The sequence below is a fragment of the Dipodomys merriami genome, unplaced genomic scaffold (assembly GCF_024711535.1).
Source record: "Dipodomys merriami isolate MVZ:Mamm:240054 unplaced genomic scaffold, mDipMer1.0.p SCAF_92, whole genome shotgun sequence".
Classification (NCBI taxonomy): domain Eukaryota; kingdom Metazoa; phylum Chordata; class Mammalia; order Rodentia; family Heteromyidae; genus Dipodomys; species Dipodomys merriami.
In genome coordinates this window covers 4918336-4935921 of record NW_027206535.1, presented here as the reverse complement: position 1 = coordinate 4935921, position 17586 = coordinate 4918336, and the positions used below count along the sequence as shown (strand labels likewise).

General features: G+C 42.6%; 1 protein-coding gene across 1 annotated transcript; it reads left to right on the top strand.

Moving 5' to 3' along the window:
- Window positions 1-1128: 1128 nt before the first annotated feature.
- Window positions 1129-15969, top strand: LOC138821583 (GTP-binding protein Rit1). The gene is made up of 6 exons (XM_070013974.1): window positions 1129-1231; window positions 1646-1793; window positions 1894-1950; window positions 9568-9641; window positions 9850-10041; window positions 11990-15969. The coding sequence occupies exons 2-6, from the start codon at window positions 1688-1690 to the stop codon at window positions 12218-12220; spliced, it is 660 nt and encodes a 219-aa protein (XP_069870075.1). The 5' UTR covers window positions 1129-1231; window positions 1646-1687; the 3' UTR covers window positions 12221-15969.
- The last annotated feature ends 1617 nt before the right edge of the window (window positions 15970-17586 follow it).

The following is a 17586-nucleotide window of genomic DNA, read 5'->3' as shown; positions in this document are numbered from 1 at the left end:
GAGGAATTGAACCCAGGGCCTCATGCATGCAAGGCAAGCACTCTACCACTGAACCACCTTCCCAGCCCAGGAGAAGATATTTAGCAGGAAGACCAGTTTGCAAAAGTTGCATAGGAAATCCCAGTGTAGTTTCTTCTCGTGCATGCATGGACATAAGAGTCTCACAGACTGGGCTGGAAAGGTGGCTCAGTGGTAAAGTGCTTGCCTTGCATGCATGAGGCCCTGGGTTCAATTCCTCAGCACCACATAAGCAGAAAAAGCAGGAAGTGGCGCTGTGGCTCCAGTGGCTGAGTGCTCGCCTTGAGTTGAAGAGCTGATGGACAATGCCCAGGCCCAGAGTTCAAACCCCACAACCATCATCAACAACAAAAAACAGTCTCAGAGACTTTCCTGCCCAGGCTGGCTTTGAACCGTGATCCTCAGATCTTAGCCTCCTGAGTAGCCAGGATTACAGGCATGAGCCATCAGTGCCCAGAACCATATATTTATTTAAAACAAAATTTTCATTTTTTAAAAGGTACACAGCATTCTAACTAAGGTAATGTGAACATCTAATTTTTAAGAATAATTCACTTGGTTATTTTTTTTTTTCTTCTTTAGAGTAGTAAGGGCTCAGAAAGGGAGGGAGAAAAGGTGAACAAATTCAGTCATGGTATTCAGTATACACTATGTGGAATATGAACTATGTGACTTGAGGGCAGGAATGGGATGGGAGGGGGGATCGGGAAGTGAAAGAATAAATATACAAAGAATGAATATACAATCAATACAATCAACTTTTTTTTTAAAAAAAGATAACTGGGAAACATACTAGGAAGCCATACATACATGCTTTCGTGTTTGAGGTGGTGGGAGGTTGCCCCATTTCCTTGTTAGGGGGTTAAATTTGGTCAGATTAGCGCTAAATTACTCGCTTTGGAAGTCCCCTGCTCCTTTCCCTACTTTGATAAATTTGCTTCCTTGAAGCAACATCCACTTATGTATGTGCAAACCTTGAGAATAATAGGTGGCAGGGGCCCTGCCTTAACCAGTGGCGGAGCTAGATTTATGGACCTGGGTAGGGAGGCGGGGCGGCGCTGGGCGGCGCTGGGCTGCCCTGCCCCTCCCATTGGGACGCTGGTGGCGCCATCTTACCCAGCCATGGGAGGGTCACAGGTCAGAGCCCGAACCTCCGGTGTCTCCAGCTAGCGAAGGAGCTCCTGGGTGATCTCGAAGGCTTCCTGCTTCAAGGGTATGAACAGCTGGGGCGACCTGGCAGTGGGGCAGATGATGGCGGCGGGCCGGGAGGGCTCTCGGGAGACAGGGAGTAGGCGGGACCTCCGGTACCAAAGGACCCTGCTGTGGCCCACGGGGCAGCCTTTTGGTCCTCCGATCTCATCCTCACTCGGTTCCTTTCCTACCGGGGTGTTGTTTTGAAAAGAAATTCTAAATTTCTGTCTTCTTATCTTTCCAGAAGAATAAATCCCAAAACCTGTGATGTGTCACAGGACTGAACAGCCTAGGAGAGAGGGTGGAGTTTCTTTCTCAGGGCTGCCAGAAAGGATTGAGTTCTGATCAAGACTGACAGGCAGGAATGTATGAGAAGGTAGAGCTTTCTAGGACTGCCGTCAGGGCGTCTCCATTAAATCATTTCTACTTGTTCTAGGTGGCCCTTCCCCAGGGTGGCCCCTGATTCCACAAGGGGACAATGGATTCTGGAGCTCGCCCAGTTGCCAGCTGCTGTAGCAGCCCTGCAGGACTGTCACGAGAGTACAAACTAGTGATGCTGGGCGCTGGTGGTGTGGGGAAAAGCGGTATGTGATACATGTGGCCTCTTCCCAAACCAGATGGGATACAGGCTATTGTGCAAAGTTGGTACTTAATATTCCTTAACTTTCATCTCTTGTTTTGAAGCCATGACCATGCAGTTCATCAGCCACCGATTCCCAGAGGATCATGATCCCACCATTGGTAAGTCAGAGCCTCTCCAAATATCTTAGTGGAAAGTGTGGACATTGCTTTTTGGACTTTTTGGTGGTGTTTAGGGGCTCCCACTTGGAAATTACAAGGAAATACAAGGAATGGGTTCCATTGCTTATATTATCATTGTAGTTCTACTCTATTTCTTCAGAAACTTCTTGGAGGCCTATATCCCTCTATTTTCCCTATCTTGGTGGTAAATGGCCTAGAGAAACTGTTCAAGAACCCAATGATGCAAATAAAGGCAGAGCTGGGTGCAAGGGTGTAACAAAAGGGCCGATAGAAATTTGTCTCATAAAATGAAAGACTAATATAATTTTCTCAAGGGCTGTCAATGGTTTTAAAAGTAGACCTAGTAATATGAAGCACCTTCTCTGTTATTTTCTTGGAATGTATCCTGAGACAAGAGTTCTGAGTAGACAGTTTAGATATTTACTACATACTAATATAGAAATATGTGATCTTACATTTAAAGTGCATTTAGTTATATTTAATGTCCTCTTGAATTCCTTTTTAATTAAAAAAGCAATTTCATTAAAATTGCTTTCATTTCTATCATTGCTGTTTATTTGTTTTTGTTTTTGTTTGGTCAGTCATGGGGCTTGAACTTAGGGCCTGGGTACTGACCCTGAGCTTTTCACTCAAGACTAGTACTCTACCACTTTGAGTTACAGTGCTATTTCTGGTTAATTGGAGATAAGAGTCTGGGGGGGGCGGGGCTGGGAAGGTGGCTCAGTGGTAGAGCGCTTGCCTTGCATGCATGAGGCCCTGGGTTTGATTCCTCAGCACCACATAAGCAAAAAGAAAAAAGCCGGAAGTGGTGCTGTGGCTTGAGCTGAAGAGCTGAGGGACCAGCACCCAGGCCCAGAGTTCAAGTTCCACGACCGGACCCAAAAAAAAAAAGAGTCTCACGGACTTTTCTGCCTGGGCTAGCTTTGAACCATGATCTTCAGATTTCAGCCTCCTGAGTAGCTAGGATTACAGGTGTGAGCCATTGGTGCCCAGCACTTTTTGGTGTTTAATTGGAGATAAGTCTCAGATTTTATTGCATAGGCTGGTTTCAAATTGCAATCTATATTGTTCTGGTACAAGAGCTTGAACTCAGGGCCTAGGTTTTGTCCTTGAGCTATTTTGCTCAAGAATAGTGCTGTGCCACTTGTGCCACAGCTCTGCATCCAGGTGGTTAATTGGAAATAAGAGTCTCATGGCTTTCCTGCCTGGGCTGGCTTTGAACCACAATCCACAGATCTCAGTCTCCTAAGTAGCTAGGATTACAGGCATGAACCACCAGTCAGTGCCTGGCTGGATGGACTCTTGGAGTCAACTAAAGTTTACTGTGAAACAGTACAGTTAGTAGTGTGAGCTGGGCACCAGTGGCTAATGCCTATAGTCCTAGCTACTCAGGAGCTTGAGATCTGAGAATCATGGGTAACGCTATCCTGGGCAGAAAAATCCAATTAGTCTTTTAGTTCCAATTACCAAAACTGCTGGAAGTAGAGCTATGTGGCTCAAGTAGTAGAGGGCTAGCTTTGAACAACAAATCTCAGGTACAATGCCCAGCCCAGAGTTCAAGCCCCAGGATCAGCTCACAGACACAAACACACTCTCACACATACACACAGTAATGATGTTATAAAGCTTAAAAATATAATTGTAGTTTATCTCCATAAAGTTAAACTCACTGTTTGGAGGAAGATGAAAAAGTGAAATAGGGGAAACTTCTTTGAAAAATAAAACATCTAAGCCAGGCGCCTGTGGCTCACACCTATAATCCTAGCTACTGAGAAGGTTGAGATCTGAGGATCACCATTCAAAGCAAGCCAGCCCTGGCAGAAAAGTCCGTGAGACTCTATCTCCAATAAACCACTAGAAAACTGGAAGTGGTGCTGTGGCTTAAACAGTAGAGCGCTTGCCTTGAGCTGAAGAGCTGAGGGACAGTGTTGAGGCCCAGAGTTCAAGCCCCATGACCAACAACAACAAAAAAAAACCATCTTTTTGTAACCAGGTACTGGTGGCTAACACTTATAATCCTAGACACTCAGTAAGCTGAGATCTAAAAATCTCAGTTCAAAGCCAGCCCCGGAAAACAATTTCCAGACACTCTTTGGATAATCAGCAAAAAGCCAGAACTGAAGGCATGTCTTCAGCTAGTAGTAAGTGAAAAAGCTGAGAGCTCAAGGGCCCTGAGTTCAAGCCCTGTATTCTCTCTCTCTCTCTCTCTCTCTCTCTCTCTCTCTCTCTCTCTCTCTCTCTCACACACACACACACATCTTTTCATAAATGTCTTAGGTATAAATTATAAACTGGTGGCCAGGTGCCAGTGGCTCATGCCTGTAATCCTGGCTACTCAGGAGGCTGAGATCTGGGGATTTTGGTTCAAAGTCAGCCCGAGTAGGAAAGGCCATGAAACTCTTATCTCTAATAAACCACCATAAAACTGGAAGTGGCACTGTGGCTCAAGTGGTAGAGCACTCACCTTGAGCTGAAGATCTGAGGGATAGTGCCCAGGTCCAGAGTTCAAGCACCGTGAACAACAACAATAAATAAATAAATAAATAAATAAATAAATAAATAAATAAATAAATAAATAAATAAATAAATAAAATAATCTTGCATTTCTCTTGTATCTACAAACATATTAAACTATCAGGTTGTTGTTGTTTTTGTTTTTTTCCCCTCGGTTGTGGTGCTTGAACCCTGGGCTTGGGTGCTGTCCCTGCTCTCTCTCAAAGTAAGCCTTCTACCTCTTAAGACACAATGCCACTTCTGGTTTTCTAGTGGTTTATTGGAGATAAGAGTCTCACAGACTTTCCTGACTGGCCTGGCTTTGAACCGTGATCCTCAGATCTCAACCTCCTGAGTAGGTATGAGCCACCGGCACCTGGTTAGGGTTTTTTTCTTTTAATATCTTAGTGAGTATCAATTTTGTTATATTTTGTGAGACAGGGTCTTGCTGTATAACTCAGGCTGACTCCAAATTCATGCTTTTTCTGAGTTCTGGGATTACAGTGATATGCCACCAAGCTCATTGCCAGTTTTTAAAAATGCTTTTTAACTATATTTTGGCATTAACTCAGATTTAAACATTTTTTTGGCATTCAGATTTATTGAGAAACAAATCACAGCAGTTGGTAAGCAACAGTATTTCCCTTTTCTAGATTTAACTCTGTATGTAAGCCATCTTTTAGTTTCTATTTTAGATTACAGATTAATGAGACAACTTTTTTTGTCATATTTTTTATAGTTAGTAGAACTTAAAGGCCATATAATGAAGGCTTTTTTTGCTAAAGGTTCTAAGGGTCAGACTAGAGATTAACTCTGTAAGTATGAGTCAGCTGATTTGAACTTCCACAAAAGGAAGCAGAAAAACAAGTAGAGCCAGCCTATTGAACTCTTACAACCCAGGCATGTGGGGCCTGGACTGCTTCCACTTGAAGCACTTCACTTACTTCCTTGTATATAGTAATATCTTCTCCCATTCCATGTCTTTTTTTTTTTTTTGCCAGTCCTGGGGCTTAAACTCAGGACCAGGGCACTGTCCCTGAATTTTTTCTCTCAAAGCTAACACTCTTACTACTTGAGACACAGCTCTACTTCCAGCTTTGTGGTGGTTAATTAGGTTTTTGTTGTTGTTGTTGGTGGTCGTGGGGCTTGAACTCTGGGCTTGGGCGCTGTCCTTGTGCTCTTCAGCTCAAGGCGAGCGCTCTACCGCTTGTGCCACAGCACCACTTCCTGTGGTGGTTAATTAGATATAAGAGTTTCACAGACTTTCCTGCCCAGGTTGGTTTTGAACCTCAATCCTATAATCCCAATCTCCTGTGTAGCTAGGATTATAGGTATGAGCTACTGGTGCCCAGCTTCTCCCATGTCTTTTGCAGTCTTTAATTCCTGATTGTTTGCAGAATTCTAGTAAAGGGATCTTTTTTTTTTTTTTTTTTTGTCAGTTGTGGGCCTTGAACTCAGGGCCTAAGCACTGTCCTGGAGCTTGTTTCCTCAAGGCTAGAGCTCTATCACTGACCACAGCATCACTTGGAGATAAGAATCTCACAGATTACCTTGCCAGGGCTGGCTTTAAACTGTGATCCCAACTCTCAACTTCTGAGTACCTAGGATTACAGGTGTGAGCCACTGGGTCATTTTGTTTGTTCTTTTTAAAATTTTTTCTTTATTTTTATTTTTATTTTTATTTTTTGTCGGTCGTGGGGCTTGAACTCTGGGCCTGGGCGCTGTCCCTCAGCTCTTCAGCTCAAGGAGAGCGCTCTACCACTTGAGCTACAGCACCACTTCCGGTTTTCTGGTGGTTTATTGGAGATAGGAGTCTCACGGTCTCTCCTGCCCGGGCTGGCTTTGAACCGCGATCCTCAGATCTCAGCCTCCTGAGTAGCTAGGATTACAGGGGTGAGCCACCAGCGCCCAGCTTTATTTTTATTTTTTTTGGTCAGTCATGGGGCTTGAACTCTGCGCCTCGGTGCTGCCCCTTAGCTTTTCAGCTCAAGGCGGGCACTCTCCCACTTGAAGCACAGCTCCATTTCTGGTTTTCTGAGTGGTTTTTTGGAGATAAGAGTCTCATGGACTTCCCTGTCTAAGCTGGCTTTGAACCATGATCCTCAGATCTCAGCCTCCTGAGTAGCTAGCATTACAGGCGTGAGCTACCAACTCCCAGCTGTCTCTAAGCTTTTTTGCTCAAGGCTAGTTATTGTTCTACCACTTGAGCCACAGCTCCACTTCCTTAAAATTTTTTCTTAAGTGCTATTCTCAGCAAAGACTTAAGAATTTCACTGTCATTTCTAAACCACAATAAAAAGCTAATATGATCCTAGGGAGTTGTTATTATTATTGTTATTATTTGGTAGTACTGGAGTTTGAACTCAGAGCTTCAAGTAAGTGCTCTACCACTTGAATTATACCCACAGACTAAGAGGTTATATCTTTTTTGTTGTTGGTGGTGGTGGTGTTGGTGGTCATGGGCCTGAATTCTGGGCCTGGGCGCTGTCCCTCAGCTCTTCAGCTCAAGGCTAGTGCTCTACCACTTGAGCCACAGTGCACTTCTACTTTTTTCTTTTTGCTTATGTGGTGCTGAGGAATCAAACCCAGGGCCTCATGCATGCAAGGCAAACACTCTACCTTTGAGCCACCTTCCCAGCCCCAGGGGTTACATCTTTTTTTTGGGGGGGTCTGGTCTTGGAGCCTGAACTCTGGGCTTGGGTGCTGTCTCAGCAATTCAGCTCAAGGCTAGCATGCTACCTACCACTTGAGCCATAGCACCACTTCCAGCTTTTTTTTTTCTGCTTATGTGGTGCTGAGGAATCGAACCCAGGGCCTCATGCATGTAAGGCAAGCGCTCTACCACTGAGCCACCTTCCCAGCCCTATGGGGTTACATCTTAATATAAAGAAAAGTAGGAGTGAGGGAGGATATGAAAAGCCTTCAATACTATGTTATTTTCAGTATGTGATTCCCAGAAGGATTTCTTCTGGTTCAGACTTCAGCTGCTGTTTTCCACAAAGCCAGTGAGTATTCTGCAGGACCCAGCTTATGCAGAGTGTGCTTGTGTGTGTATCACAAAATAGAAACAGTTCCTGTTTTGATTTTTGGTGGAGTTTTTTTTTTTGGGGGGGGGGTATGTATTGTAATAGGTGTTTTGTTTCATTTTCTGGTTCTGGGAATCTAAATCAGAGACTCTACCATTGAGCTATAATCTGTAGTTTTATTATATCAAGTTCAGAACATTGTTCTAGGATTCAAACTATTGTAGTTCTATGAATAAAATCAGTATATAAGTTAGTATCACTTTAGAACTCAGGGTCATACCACATGCTGGTGGCTTACACCTGTAATCGTAGCTACTCTGGAAGCTGAGATCTGAGGATTGAGGTTTGAATCTTCACCCCCACCCTCCTAGGCAGAAAAATCCAGGAAACTTTTTTTTTTTGGTCGGTCATGGGGCTTGAACTCTGGGCTTGTGCGTTGTTCTTGTGCTCTTCAGCTCAAAGCGAGCGTGTACTGCTTGAGCCACAGCACCACTTCCGGTTTCCTAGTTTTATTGGAGATAAGAGTCTCATGGACTTTCCTGCTTGGGCTGACTTTGAACCGTGATCCTCAGATCTCAGCTTCCTGAGCAGCTAGGATTACAGGTGTGAGTCTCCAGGAGACTCTTATCTTCAGTTAGCCACCAAAAAGCCAGAAGTGGAGCTGCAGCTCAAGTTGTATAGTACCAGCCTTGAGCTGAGAAAGCTGGGATAGCCTTAGGCCCTAAGTTGCAGTACACACACACACACACACACACACACACACAAAACTACAAACATTTACATACATATACATATACATATATATATGAATATGGTTTTTTTGTTTTGTTTTGCTTGCTTTTTAGTGTCAGTTGTTTCCTTTTGTGGTACTGGGGATTGAAACCAGGACTCTATGTATTAGGCAAGCAGCACTCCTATCACTACACTAAGCTTCACTCATGGCCAAATAAGGTACTTTTTTGTTTTTAATCAATCTATTCCCTTTCCACCCAATCAGTTCTTTTCTTTTTCTTTTCCTTTTTCTTTTTTCTTTTTGTGCCAGTACTGGAGCTTGAACTCAGACCCTTCCCCATTTCTTTTCACTCAAGCCTGATATTCTATCACTTGAGCCACACCTCCACTTTTTTTTTTTTTTGCCAGTTAATTGGAGATAAGAGTTTTTCAGAGACTTGGAATGTAGCTTAGTGGAAGAGTGCTTGCCTAGCATGCATGAAGCCCTGGGTTTGATTCCTCAGTACCACATACACAGAAAAAGCCGGAAGTGGCTCTGTGGCTAAAGTGATAGAGTACTAGCCTTGACCAAGAGAAGCTTAAGACAGTGCCCAGGCCCTGAGTTCAAGCCCCAGGACTGGCCAAAAAAAAAAAGAGTCTTTCAGATTTTTATACCCAAACTGACTTTGAATTGTGGCCACCAGTACCCAGCTCCCAATCTGTTACTTTTCTGACAGTGTTATATATGCAGTAGCAAATTCTTCAGTCTTGAGTTGTTATATGCCAAGCATTGTGGTAGACCCTGAGATAGTATGCAAGCAAAAAAGGCAAAGTATCCATACTGAGTTTATAATTCAGTACATTTTATTTTAAATTTGTCTACAAACTTTAATTAAAACTATAACTTTTTTTTTTTTTTTTTTGGTTGACTGTGAGGGCTGAACTCTGGGCCTGGGCGCTATCCCTAGGCTCTTCAGTTCAAGGCTAGCACCCTACCACTTGAGCCACAGCACCACTTCCAGCTTTTTTCTGCTTATGTGGTGCTGAGAAATCAAACCCAGGGCCTCATGTGAAAGGCCCTGGGTTTAATCCCTAGCACCACACAAAAACAAAGAGGGATTATAATATATATTTATATAATTAAATATATAGTCTTTGGGCCTTGAATTTAGGGCTGAGGCATTGACTGAGCCTTTTTGCTCAAGGCTAGTGGTTGAAACACTAGTACCTGGGCATGAGCAGCACAGTTTTTATTAGCACATATTAATTGTGCAATATAAGGGGTTTCATTGTTAAGATGAACTTTCAAATATATATTTCCAACTGCATGCATAGTTTTATATTATACCTTTCTTCCCTCCTGTAGAGGATGCCTATAAAATACGGATCCGCATTGATGATGAGCCTGCCAATCTGGACATTTTGGATACAGCTGGACAGGTATTAAATCCCAGAATGCTACACGTAGAGTTTTTCACTGTTACAAAGGGGAGGGGAAGGTTTATTCAGAGAAGATCACTAGTTTGTCTCTTAATTTTTCATGCACTCTGACTCAGGATAGCAGGTAATTGACATGCCACTTCTTTATCTGAAATAAATAGCAGTTCTAAGTTGCATCAATATATTATTGACCCTTGTTTCCTTCTAGGCAGAGTTTACAGCCATGCGGGATCAGTATATGAGGGCAGGAGAAGGGTTTATCATTTGTTACTCTATCACTGATCGCCGAAGTTTCCATGAAGTTCGGGAATTTAAACAGCTTATTTATCGAGTTCGACGTACTGATGATACACCTGTGGTTCTTGTAGGAAACAAATCTGATCTAAAACAGCTAAGACAGGTAAGGGAAACAACGAAGACATCAATAATCTTGTGGCATTATTCATTTTTGGTTTCTTGGTTTACAAATTTCTTTGCCTTAAAATAGAAAATAAAAATTAACTTCTTTCTATCTGAAAATTTCTCTATAACCCCTAATTTGGTGTTGTTATGAATAATATCTGGATTTTTGGAATCAGCTTACAGGACATAATCCATAAAATTATAATTCAGTGACAAATAGAAAACCCATTAAATGAAAGGTTGTATAATGTTCATTTCCTAAAACTTCAGGAAATAAATGTTAATGTTACAACAGGAAAAACTTAGATCAGATTTTATTGTATATTCCTGAGGAGAATTCTTAGTCCAGGAAGAGGAAACTAAGACTAATTGTAGAAGATTTTAGAATAAATGATACCTTCAAGTAGCAATGACTGAAATCTTGCTGTTTGAGAATGGGCATGGTATACTTGGGTATAGTCTCAGCACATGGCAGTCAGGAGGTGGAGGCCAAGAAGATCATGAGTTTGAGGTTAGCTTGAGCTACATAGAGCCTTTGTCAAGTGTTGGTAACTAATGCCTGAAATCCTACCTACTCAGAAGGCTGACATTGGAAGGATTGTAGTTTGAAGCCAGCCTATGCAGAAAAGTCCAAGAAACTCTGACTCCAATTAACAAAAAACTGTGCCAGGCGCCAGTAGCTCACACCTATAATCCTAGCTACTCAGGAGGCTGAGATCTGAAGATTGAGGTTCAAAGCCAGCCCAGACTGGAAAATCCTTGAGACTCTTACCTTCAATTAACTACCAAAATGCCAGAAGTAGAGATGTGACTCAAAGTGGCAGAGGACTAGCCTTGTGCAAAAGAGCTTAGGGACAGAGCCCAAGACCTGAGTATAACCCCACAACTGACAAAAAAAAAAAAAAAAGCTGTGCTGGAGGTGTGGCTCAAGTGACAGAGCACCAGCCCTGTACAATCAAGATAAGCAAGAGCCAGGTACTGGTGGCTCATACCTGTAATCCTATCTACTCTGGAGGCTGAGATCTGAGGATCACAGTTCAAAGCCAGTTCAGGCAAAAAAGTTCACGTGAAAATTACCTCCAATTTATCACCAGGAAACTGAAAGTGGTAGAGCACTAGCCTTGAGCAAAAGAGCTCAGGGACAGCGCCCAGGTCCCAAGTTCAAGCCGCATGACTGATAAAAACAAAAAAAAGACGCGAGCTGAATGCACTGAGTATCAGCCCTGGTACTAACACACTTAACACACATAGGTACATACACACACACACACACAAGAGAGAGAGAGACAGAGGGGGGGGGAAGAGAGGGGGCTGGGAAGGTGGCTCAGTGGTAGAACGCTTGCCTTGCATGCATGAGGCCCTGGGTTCGATTCCTCAGCACCACATAAGCAGAAAAAGCCGAAGTGGCACTGTGGCTCAAGTGGTTGAGTGCTAGCTGAAGAGCTGAGGGACAGTGTCCAGGTCCAGAGTTCAGGCCCCATGACTGACCCCTCCCCCCACCAAAAAAAAGAAATCATATATTATGTATCTACTCTTCAAATTATGTAAGTCCCTGTTCTCCTGCTCTCTGATGTCACATATCCACAGCTGAGGAATTGAGTCTTCTTCCTATTAAAGTATTTAGCTCATTGGTTTTCTTTTTTTTAAATGATGCATACTGGGGCCTGGATTCAAGCTCTTGCTTGGCTTTTTCTGCTCAAGGCTGGTACTCTACCACTTGAGTCACACCTCTGCTTCTGGTTTTTTTGGTGTTTAATTGGAGAGAAGAGTCTCATTAACTTTTCTTCCCCAGCCGCCTTTGAACCACAATCTTCAGATCTTATCTTCCTGAGTGGCTAGGATTACACGTGTGAGCCACCAGCTCCCATCCCCATTCACTCTTTTCCATAGTCATAATTGTGTTCCATTACATCATTATAAACTTTCTCATGTTTATTCTTTTAAAGGTTACCAAGGAAGAAGGATTGGCTCTGGCCCGAGAATTTAGCTGTCCTTTTTTTGAAACGTCTGCTGCATACCGCTACTACATTGATGATGTTTTCCATGCCCTTGTACGAGAGATACGTAGGAAAGAAAAGGAGGTGGTACTGGCCATGGAGAAAAAATCTAAACCCAAAAGCAGTGTATGGAAGAGGCTGAAATCACCATTTCGGAAGAAGAAAGATTCAGTAACTTGAAGGGAAGATGTGAAGTGTTTATCTGTGAACTGCATTGTTTAATCCCCACAGTCCAGTAACCTGCAATCATGAGCATGGTATTTGCTCTTTCTCCTGTTATGACTGTTGTTTTTAAATGCAACTGAGGAGGGGAATTATGTCTACTAGGAATTTCAATGATTGATATTTAAAGTATTATCTCTTAGATGATTCTGATTTATTAACCCAGTGGAGTACTGTCTGCTTTTAAGTTGTTACATTAGAATTTGATATATCATTTTTTGAGTTATGTTGCTGATAATTAACTAGTGAAAATTGTTTATACCCAAGAGAACATGTATACTATGTATTTGATTTAGTTCACAAGAAAAATTTTGTGCTGTACGTTCCCCATCCTTCAACTTCTTTTCTGGGACTAGCTTACAGGAGGACCTCAGTTTGTATGTTTCCTCTATACCTTCTGGAGACAGAACAAAAGTAGGGAGATCAATGCTAAAGTCCAGTAAATAACTGTCAGAATGATTTATAAGTTATGGAGGAATGAGATTTCGGGAAGTGTGGCCTTAATCTTTCCCAGGGAAGACTTGGCTAGAGAAAGGTAGGTTAAAGGAATGTTCCAATTTGAGCATGGCCTTTCTGAGAAGGATAAATTGGACTCAAAGGCACTGTGATGGGTAAGAACAGTCATTGAAAATGTAATGAAGGTTTCTCCTAGAAGGTTCTTTTTACTTTTCAGGGTTTTATCTTTCTTTACCTTTGGAGCTAAGAACTGGTAATCATTACTGGATCACTAGACTTCTGTCTTAATACTTACTTGGGACAACTGTTGCCTTGTACAAGTTGATTGTGTCTTTACAGATGCACATACCAAGACATTTATGAACTGGTCATGCGTCCCCTTATCTCCCTGGCCTGGCAGAATTTTTTTTAGCTCTTTGTTAATCCAACTGCATTTTTCATACTGAGGCAATATCAGGAGTAAGAATAAAATTGTGTATGAGTCTGTTTGACCTCCACAGTCATGAGACTCAGTGCTCTAAGAACGCCCATGTATTGCTATTTGGTGGGTCAGTCTGAAGCTTTAATGTCACATATGCATATTGGGTTTATAATACTGACAGTATCTTCTGAGGACCTTCCTAAAAGTTCATATCAAGATTGTCTGAGCTTGACAAAGTTTAGCCTAAGAGAGTGCCATTTTCTCCCAGTACATACTTGAGAAATATTCTTAGAAACTAAGGCTTTAAATAATTGGCTGTGCCAGGCGCTGGTGGCTCATGTCTGTAATCCTAGCTACTCAGGAAGCTGAAATCTGAGGATCGAGGTTCAAAGCCAGCCCAGGCAGGAAAGTCCATGAGCCTCTTATCTCCAATAAACCACTAGAAAACCAGAAATGGCGCTGTGGCTCAAGGGGTAGAGCACTGACCTTGAGCTGAAGAGCACAGGGACAGCGCCTAAGCCCAGAGATCAAGCCCCAGGACCGAAAAAAAAAAATTTGGCTATGCATTTTCTGTTTTAGGATGAGGATTATTTTGATATTTGAACTTTAGGTGATTAGAAAAGAGTCAGTGCAGAAGTTCTGAGTCATGCCCATGGATGGATTATTCATTGGTCTTCTTTAAACTCTCAGAAGATAACTATATAGTACTTAGAAAACCCACAGTTTGGCTGGAGTTGTATTTGAAGTGCCTAGAGCACCTTGCGTAGGAAGTGTGAGGCCTTGAGTTCAAACCCCAATACTTTCCCTGCCCCCCAAAAAGAAGCCCACAGCTCACCTCATTATTTTCCATTGTTTAAGTAGAAGTAGGAAGATAGGTAATTGTGTCCTTCTTTACAAATTAATGGCATATGGTCTAGATGTAAAGCAAAGCAACTGTTAGAACTTTTTTCTTGTCTTTTATCTTTTTATTTTTTTGGTTGTAGAGCTTGAACTCTGGGCCTGGGCGCTGTCCCTCAGCTCTTCAGCTCAAGGCAAGTGCACTACCACTTGAGCCACAGCACTACTTCCAGCTTTTTCTGCTTATGTGGTGCTGAGGAATCGAACCCAGGGCCTCATACATGCAAAGCAAGCACTACCACTGAGCCACCTTCCCAGCCCCTGCCCCTTTTTTCTCTTTCTCTTTCTCTTTTTCTTTCTTTTTTTTTTTTTTTTTTTTTTTGATGCCAGTAATGGGGCTTGGACTTCAGGCTTGGGTGCTGCCTCCTGGCTCTTTTGCTCAAGGCTAAGTGCTTTACCACTTGAGCCACAGATCCACTTGCAGCTCTGTGTGTGTGTGTGTGTGGTTAATTGGTGGTAAGAGTCTCATAGACTTTTCCTGCCCACACTGGCTTTGAACCATGATCCTCAAATCTCAATTTCCTAAATAGCTAGGATTACAGTTTTGAGCCTCTGGTGCCCAGCAAGTACTTTTAAAATTCTGAATAGTGGTCCCTTTTGAAACTTCTGGAAATATTTTTGTTGTCAAATCATATTTTATAATTATCCATCCAAAAGCAATAGACTCAGAATTTGAGTCACTGCAAGACAAAAATCTCACAGGAGCCATAGTTCTTTGGAGAAGCATGAAAGCAGAAGAGAAATACAGTACAATTTTATTATGATAATATCACCCATTTACAGTAGTGTAAATCCTTTAAATTTAATCCCTTGTTGCTCATTATTTGTGACCTAGAGAATTATCATTATCATCAATCAAGAAATTGACAGATATAGCCGGGCGCTGGTGGCTCACGCCTGTAATCCTAGCTACTCAGGAGGCTGAGATCTGAGGATCGCGGTTCAAAGCCAGCCCAGGCAGGAGAGACCGTGAGACTCCTATCTCCAATAAACCACCAGAAAACTGGAAGTGGCGCTGTAGCTCAAGTGGTAGAGCGCTCGCTTTGAGCTGAAGAGCTGAGGGACAGCGCCCAGGCCCAGAGTTCAAGCCCCACGACCGACAAAAAAAAAAAAAAAAAAATTGACAGATATATAATTATTCAAGATAGTCAAAGCACTAGAGAACATTGCCAAGAAGGAAGATCTATAAGACAGAAGGGATACAGGTGGACCCATTGCAACAATGAGACGTACAAGTCCTTATGTCGAAAATGAACTTTATAACTTTGGTGGGGGGGAGGAAGGAGAATGGAGGGGGTAGGAGGAGGATGGGCTGGGAAGGGGAAACAAAGGAGGAGGCTACAATGCTTGATAAGAAATGTACTCATTATCTTGCCCATGTAATTTATAACCCCTCTGTACAGTATTTTCACAATTAAAAAAAAGACAGAAGGGAATTTGTATTATATATAAAAACAATAACAAAGTAGTATTTTTGAGACTCATACATTTGATCCTTGGATAAACTAGTTGTGTCATTAGTATTGAGGATTTTATTCATGGTGCTAGAGAGTTTCAGGGGCAAAATAGTGTAAAGCATAGCTCTATTCTTAGTGGTCATATAGTATAGATAATTTATGAGCTATAAATCATTAGCTTTATCTAATTTGAGAGCATTAAATTTAATTACTGCCTAGAACTTTGAAGAGAGAAAAATTCAGGGACAAGTTGGAAAGGCACTGAAACTGTTCATGTCCAAGCCAAATAAGTAAATTATAAGATGTGGAACCTAGTGTCTGGAACTCTTTAGAATTCAGAAGGGATAGATGTTTTAATTTTATGATATATTAGCAAATTTTGGCCTGCTGTGATGTTTAGGGAGGAGGGGGAAGTTTTTCACTTATGCACGTGTATATGAAAACTTTGTATGGCACAATACAAAACTTTTAAACAATTTGTTGGGTCTTTCTCTCTCTCTTGTGTATATGTCTCTGTTTTTATGATCAATATTCATTTTTGTTGTTGTTGTTGGTCATGGGGCTTGAGCTCAGGGCCTACGTGCTGTCCCTGAGCTCTTTCACTCAAAGCTAGCACTCTACCACTTTGAGCCACAGCTTCACTGTTTTCTGGTGGTTAATTGGAGATAAGAGTCTCAAGCCTATAATCCTAGCCACTCAGAAGGCTGAGATCTGAGGATCAAGGTTCAAAGCCAGCCCAGGCAGGAAACTCCATGAGACTCTTATCTCCAATAAACTACTTAGAAAACCCAAAGTGGCGCTGTGGCTCAAGTGGCAGAGCGCTCGCCTTGAGCTGAAGAGCTGATAGTGCCCAGGCCCAGAGTTCAAGCCCCATGACTGACAAAAAAAAGTTTCATAGACTTTCCTGCCCTGTCTGGCTTTGAACGTCCATCTCAGATTGCAGTAGCTAGGATTATAGGCATTAGTAGCTGGGATTATAGTCATGAGTCACCAGTGCCTGGCCATTCATTGTTAAGTTCTCCCAAACAAACCAACCTTGGGTTTTGGGGTCTGGGCCTTTACAAGAAGCAGTGGGTCTGAGGGGAGAGGGGGCTCTGTGTGGCTTTCCTAATTTGTCCTGTGTTGGGTCTGGATTGGCAGAAGAGCTGCCTTTGTTCAAGGCAGGTTTTATGAGGGGAGTAGAAGAGGTCTCATGTCTTCTAAGAATCGTGTCTTCTAAGAATGTGAAAGGAAGCTGAGGCAAAAGGGCACAAACCTAGAGAAAAATAGTGACAGAGGAATGCTAGTAAGGTAGGCAAGACCAGCATGGTTCAGTCCCTGAGCCTGAAGAAGGTATGAGGGAGGCTTTTAGGTTTCCCCTTCTGGTTTCTGGAGAATGAGTAGGAAAAGAGGGGCTTTGTTTCATCAGATGTAAATTCCAGGCTCTTTAGCTCATATAGGTGAGCTAAAGCAGGAGCAGTGGACGGGCCACAGTCAGTGAAATGGTGATGCTGAAGGCTCATGGCAAGATATACTTGTGGATGACATACAAGCTAGTGACAAATGGCAAAAGAGCCAGGTGGTGTAGTAGGTGAGGATAACAAGGTTTCCAGCAAGCAGGCTTAGTCTTACCACCTGGTCTGTCCCCGTGGCCTGTAGAAAAGAGAGGGTTCCACTGTGGAAGTGCTTCAATAGGGTGCACTATTGGAACTGGGCATTATAGCCAGTTTTCTGTCCAAGCTTTCTAGTCTTTCAGCATCTTTAAATAGGGCTGACTATATACCCTTAATGGTTTCACCTGAAAATGGGCCACCAGGAGAACAATCTTGATTCTGAGTGTGGGATCCCCAGCTCCTGAGCAGGCTTCCTGCCACTCCTACACCCACTTACTACCTATTACTGGGTTCATATGAGAGAGAAGAGCAATGGGAATAGAGTAGAGCAGGGTGAATTTGTTCAGTGTGGATGTATAGAAGCATTATAATAAAACTTGCCTCATATTACTCAAAAATACATTATCTCCAAAATAATAATTGTATTAAAAGGGGGTAAAGCTGAGCACTGGTGGATCATGCCTACAGTCCTAGCTACTCAGGAGGCTGAGATCTGAGGAT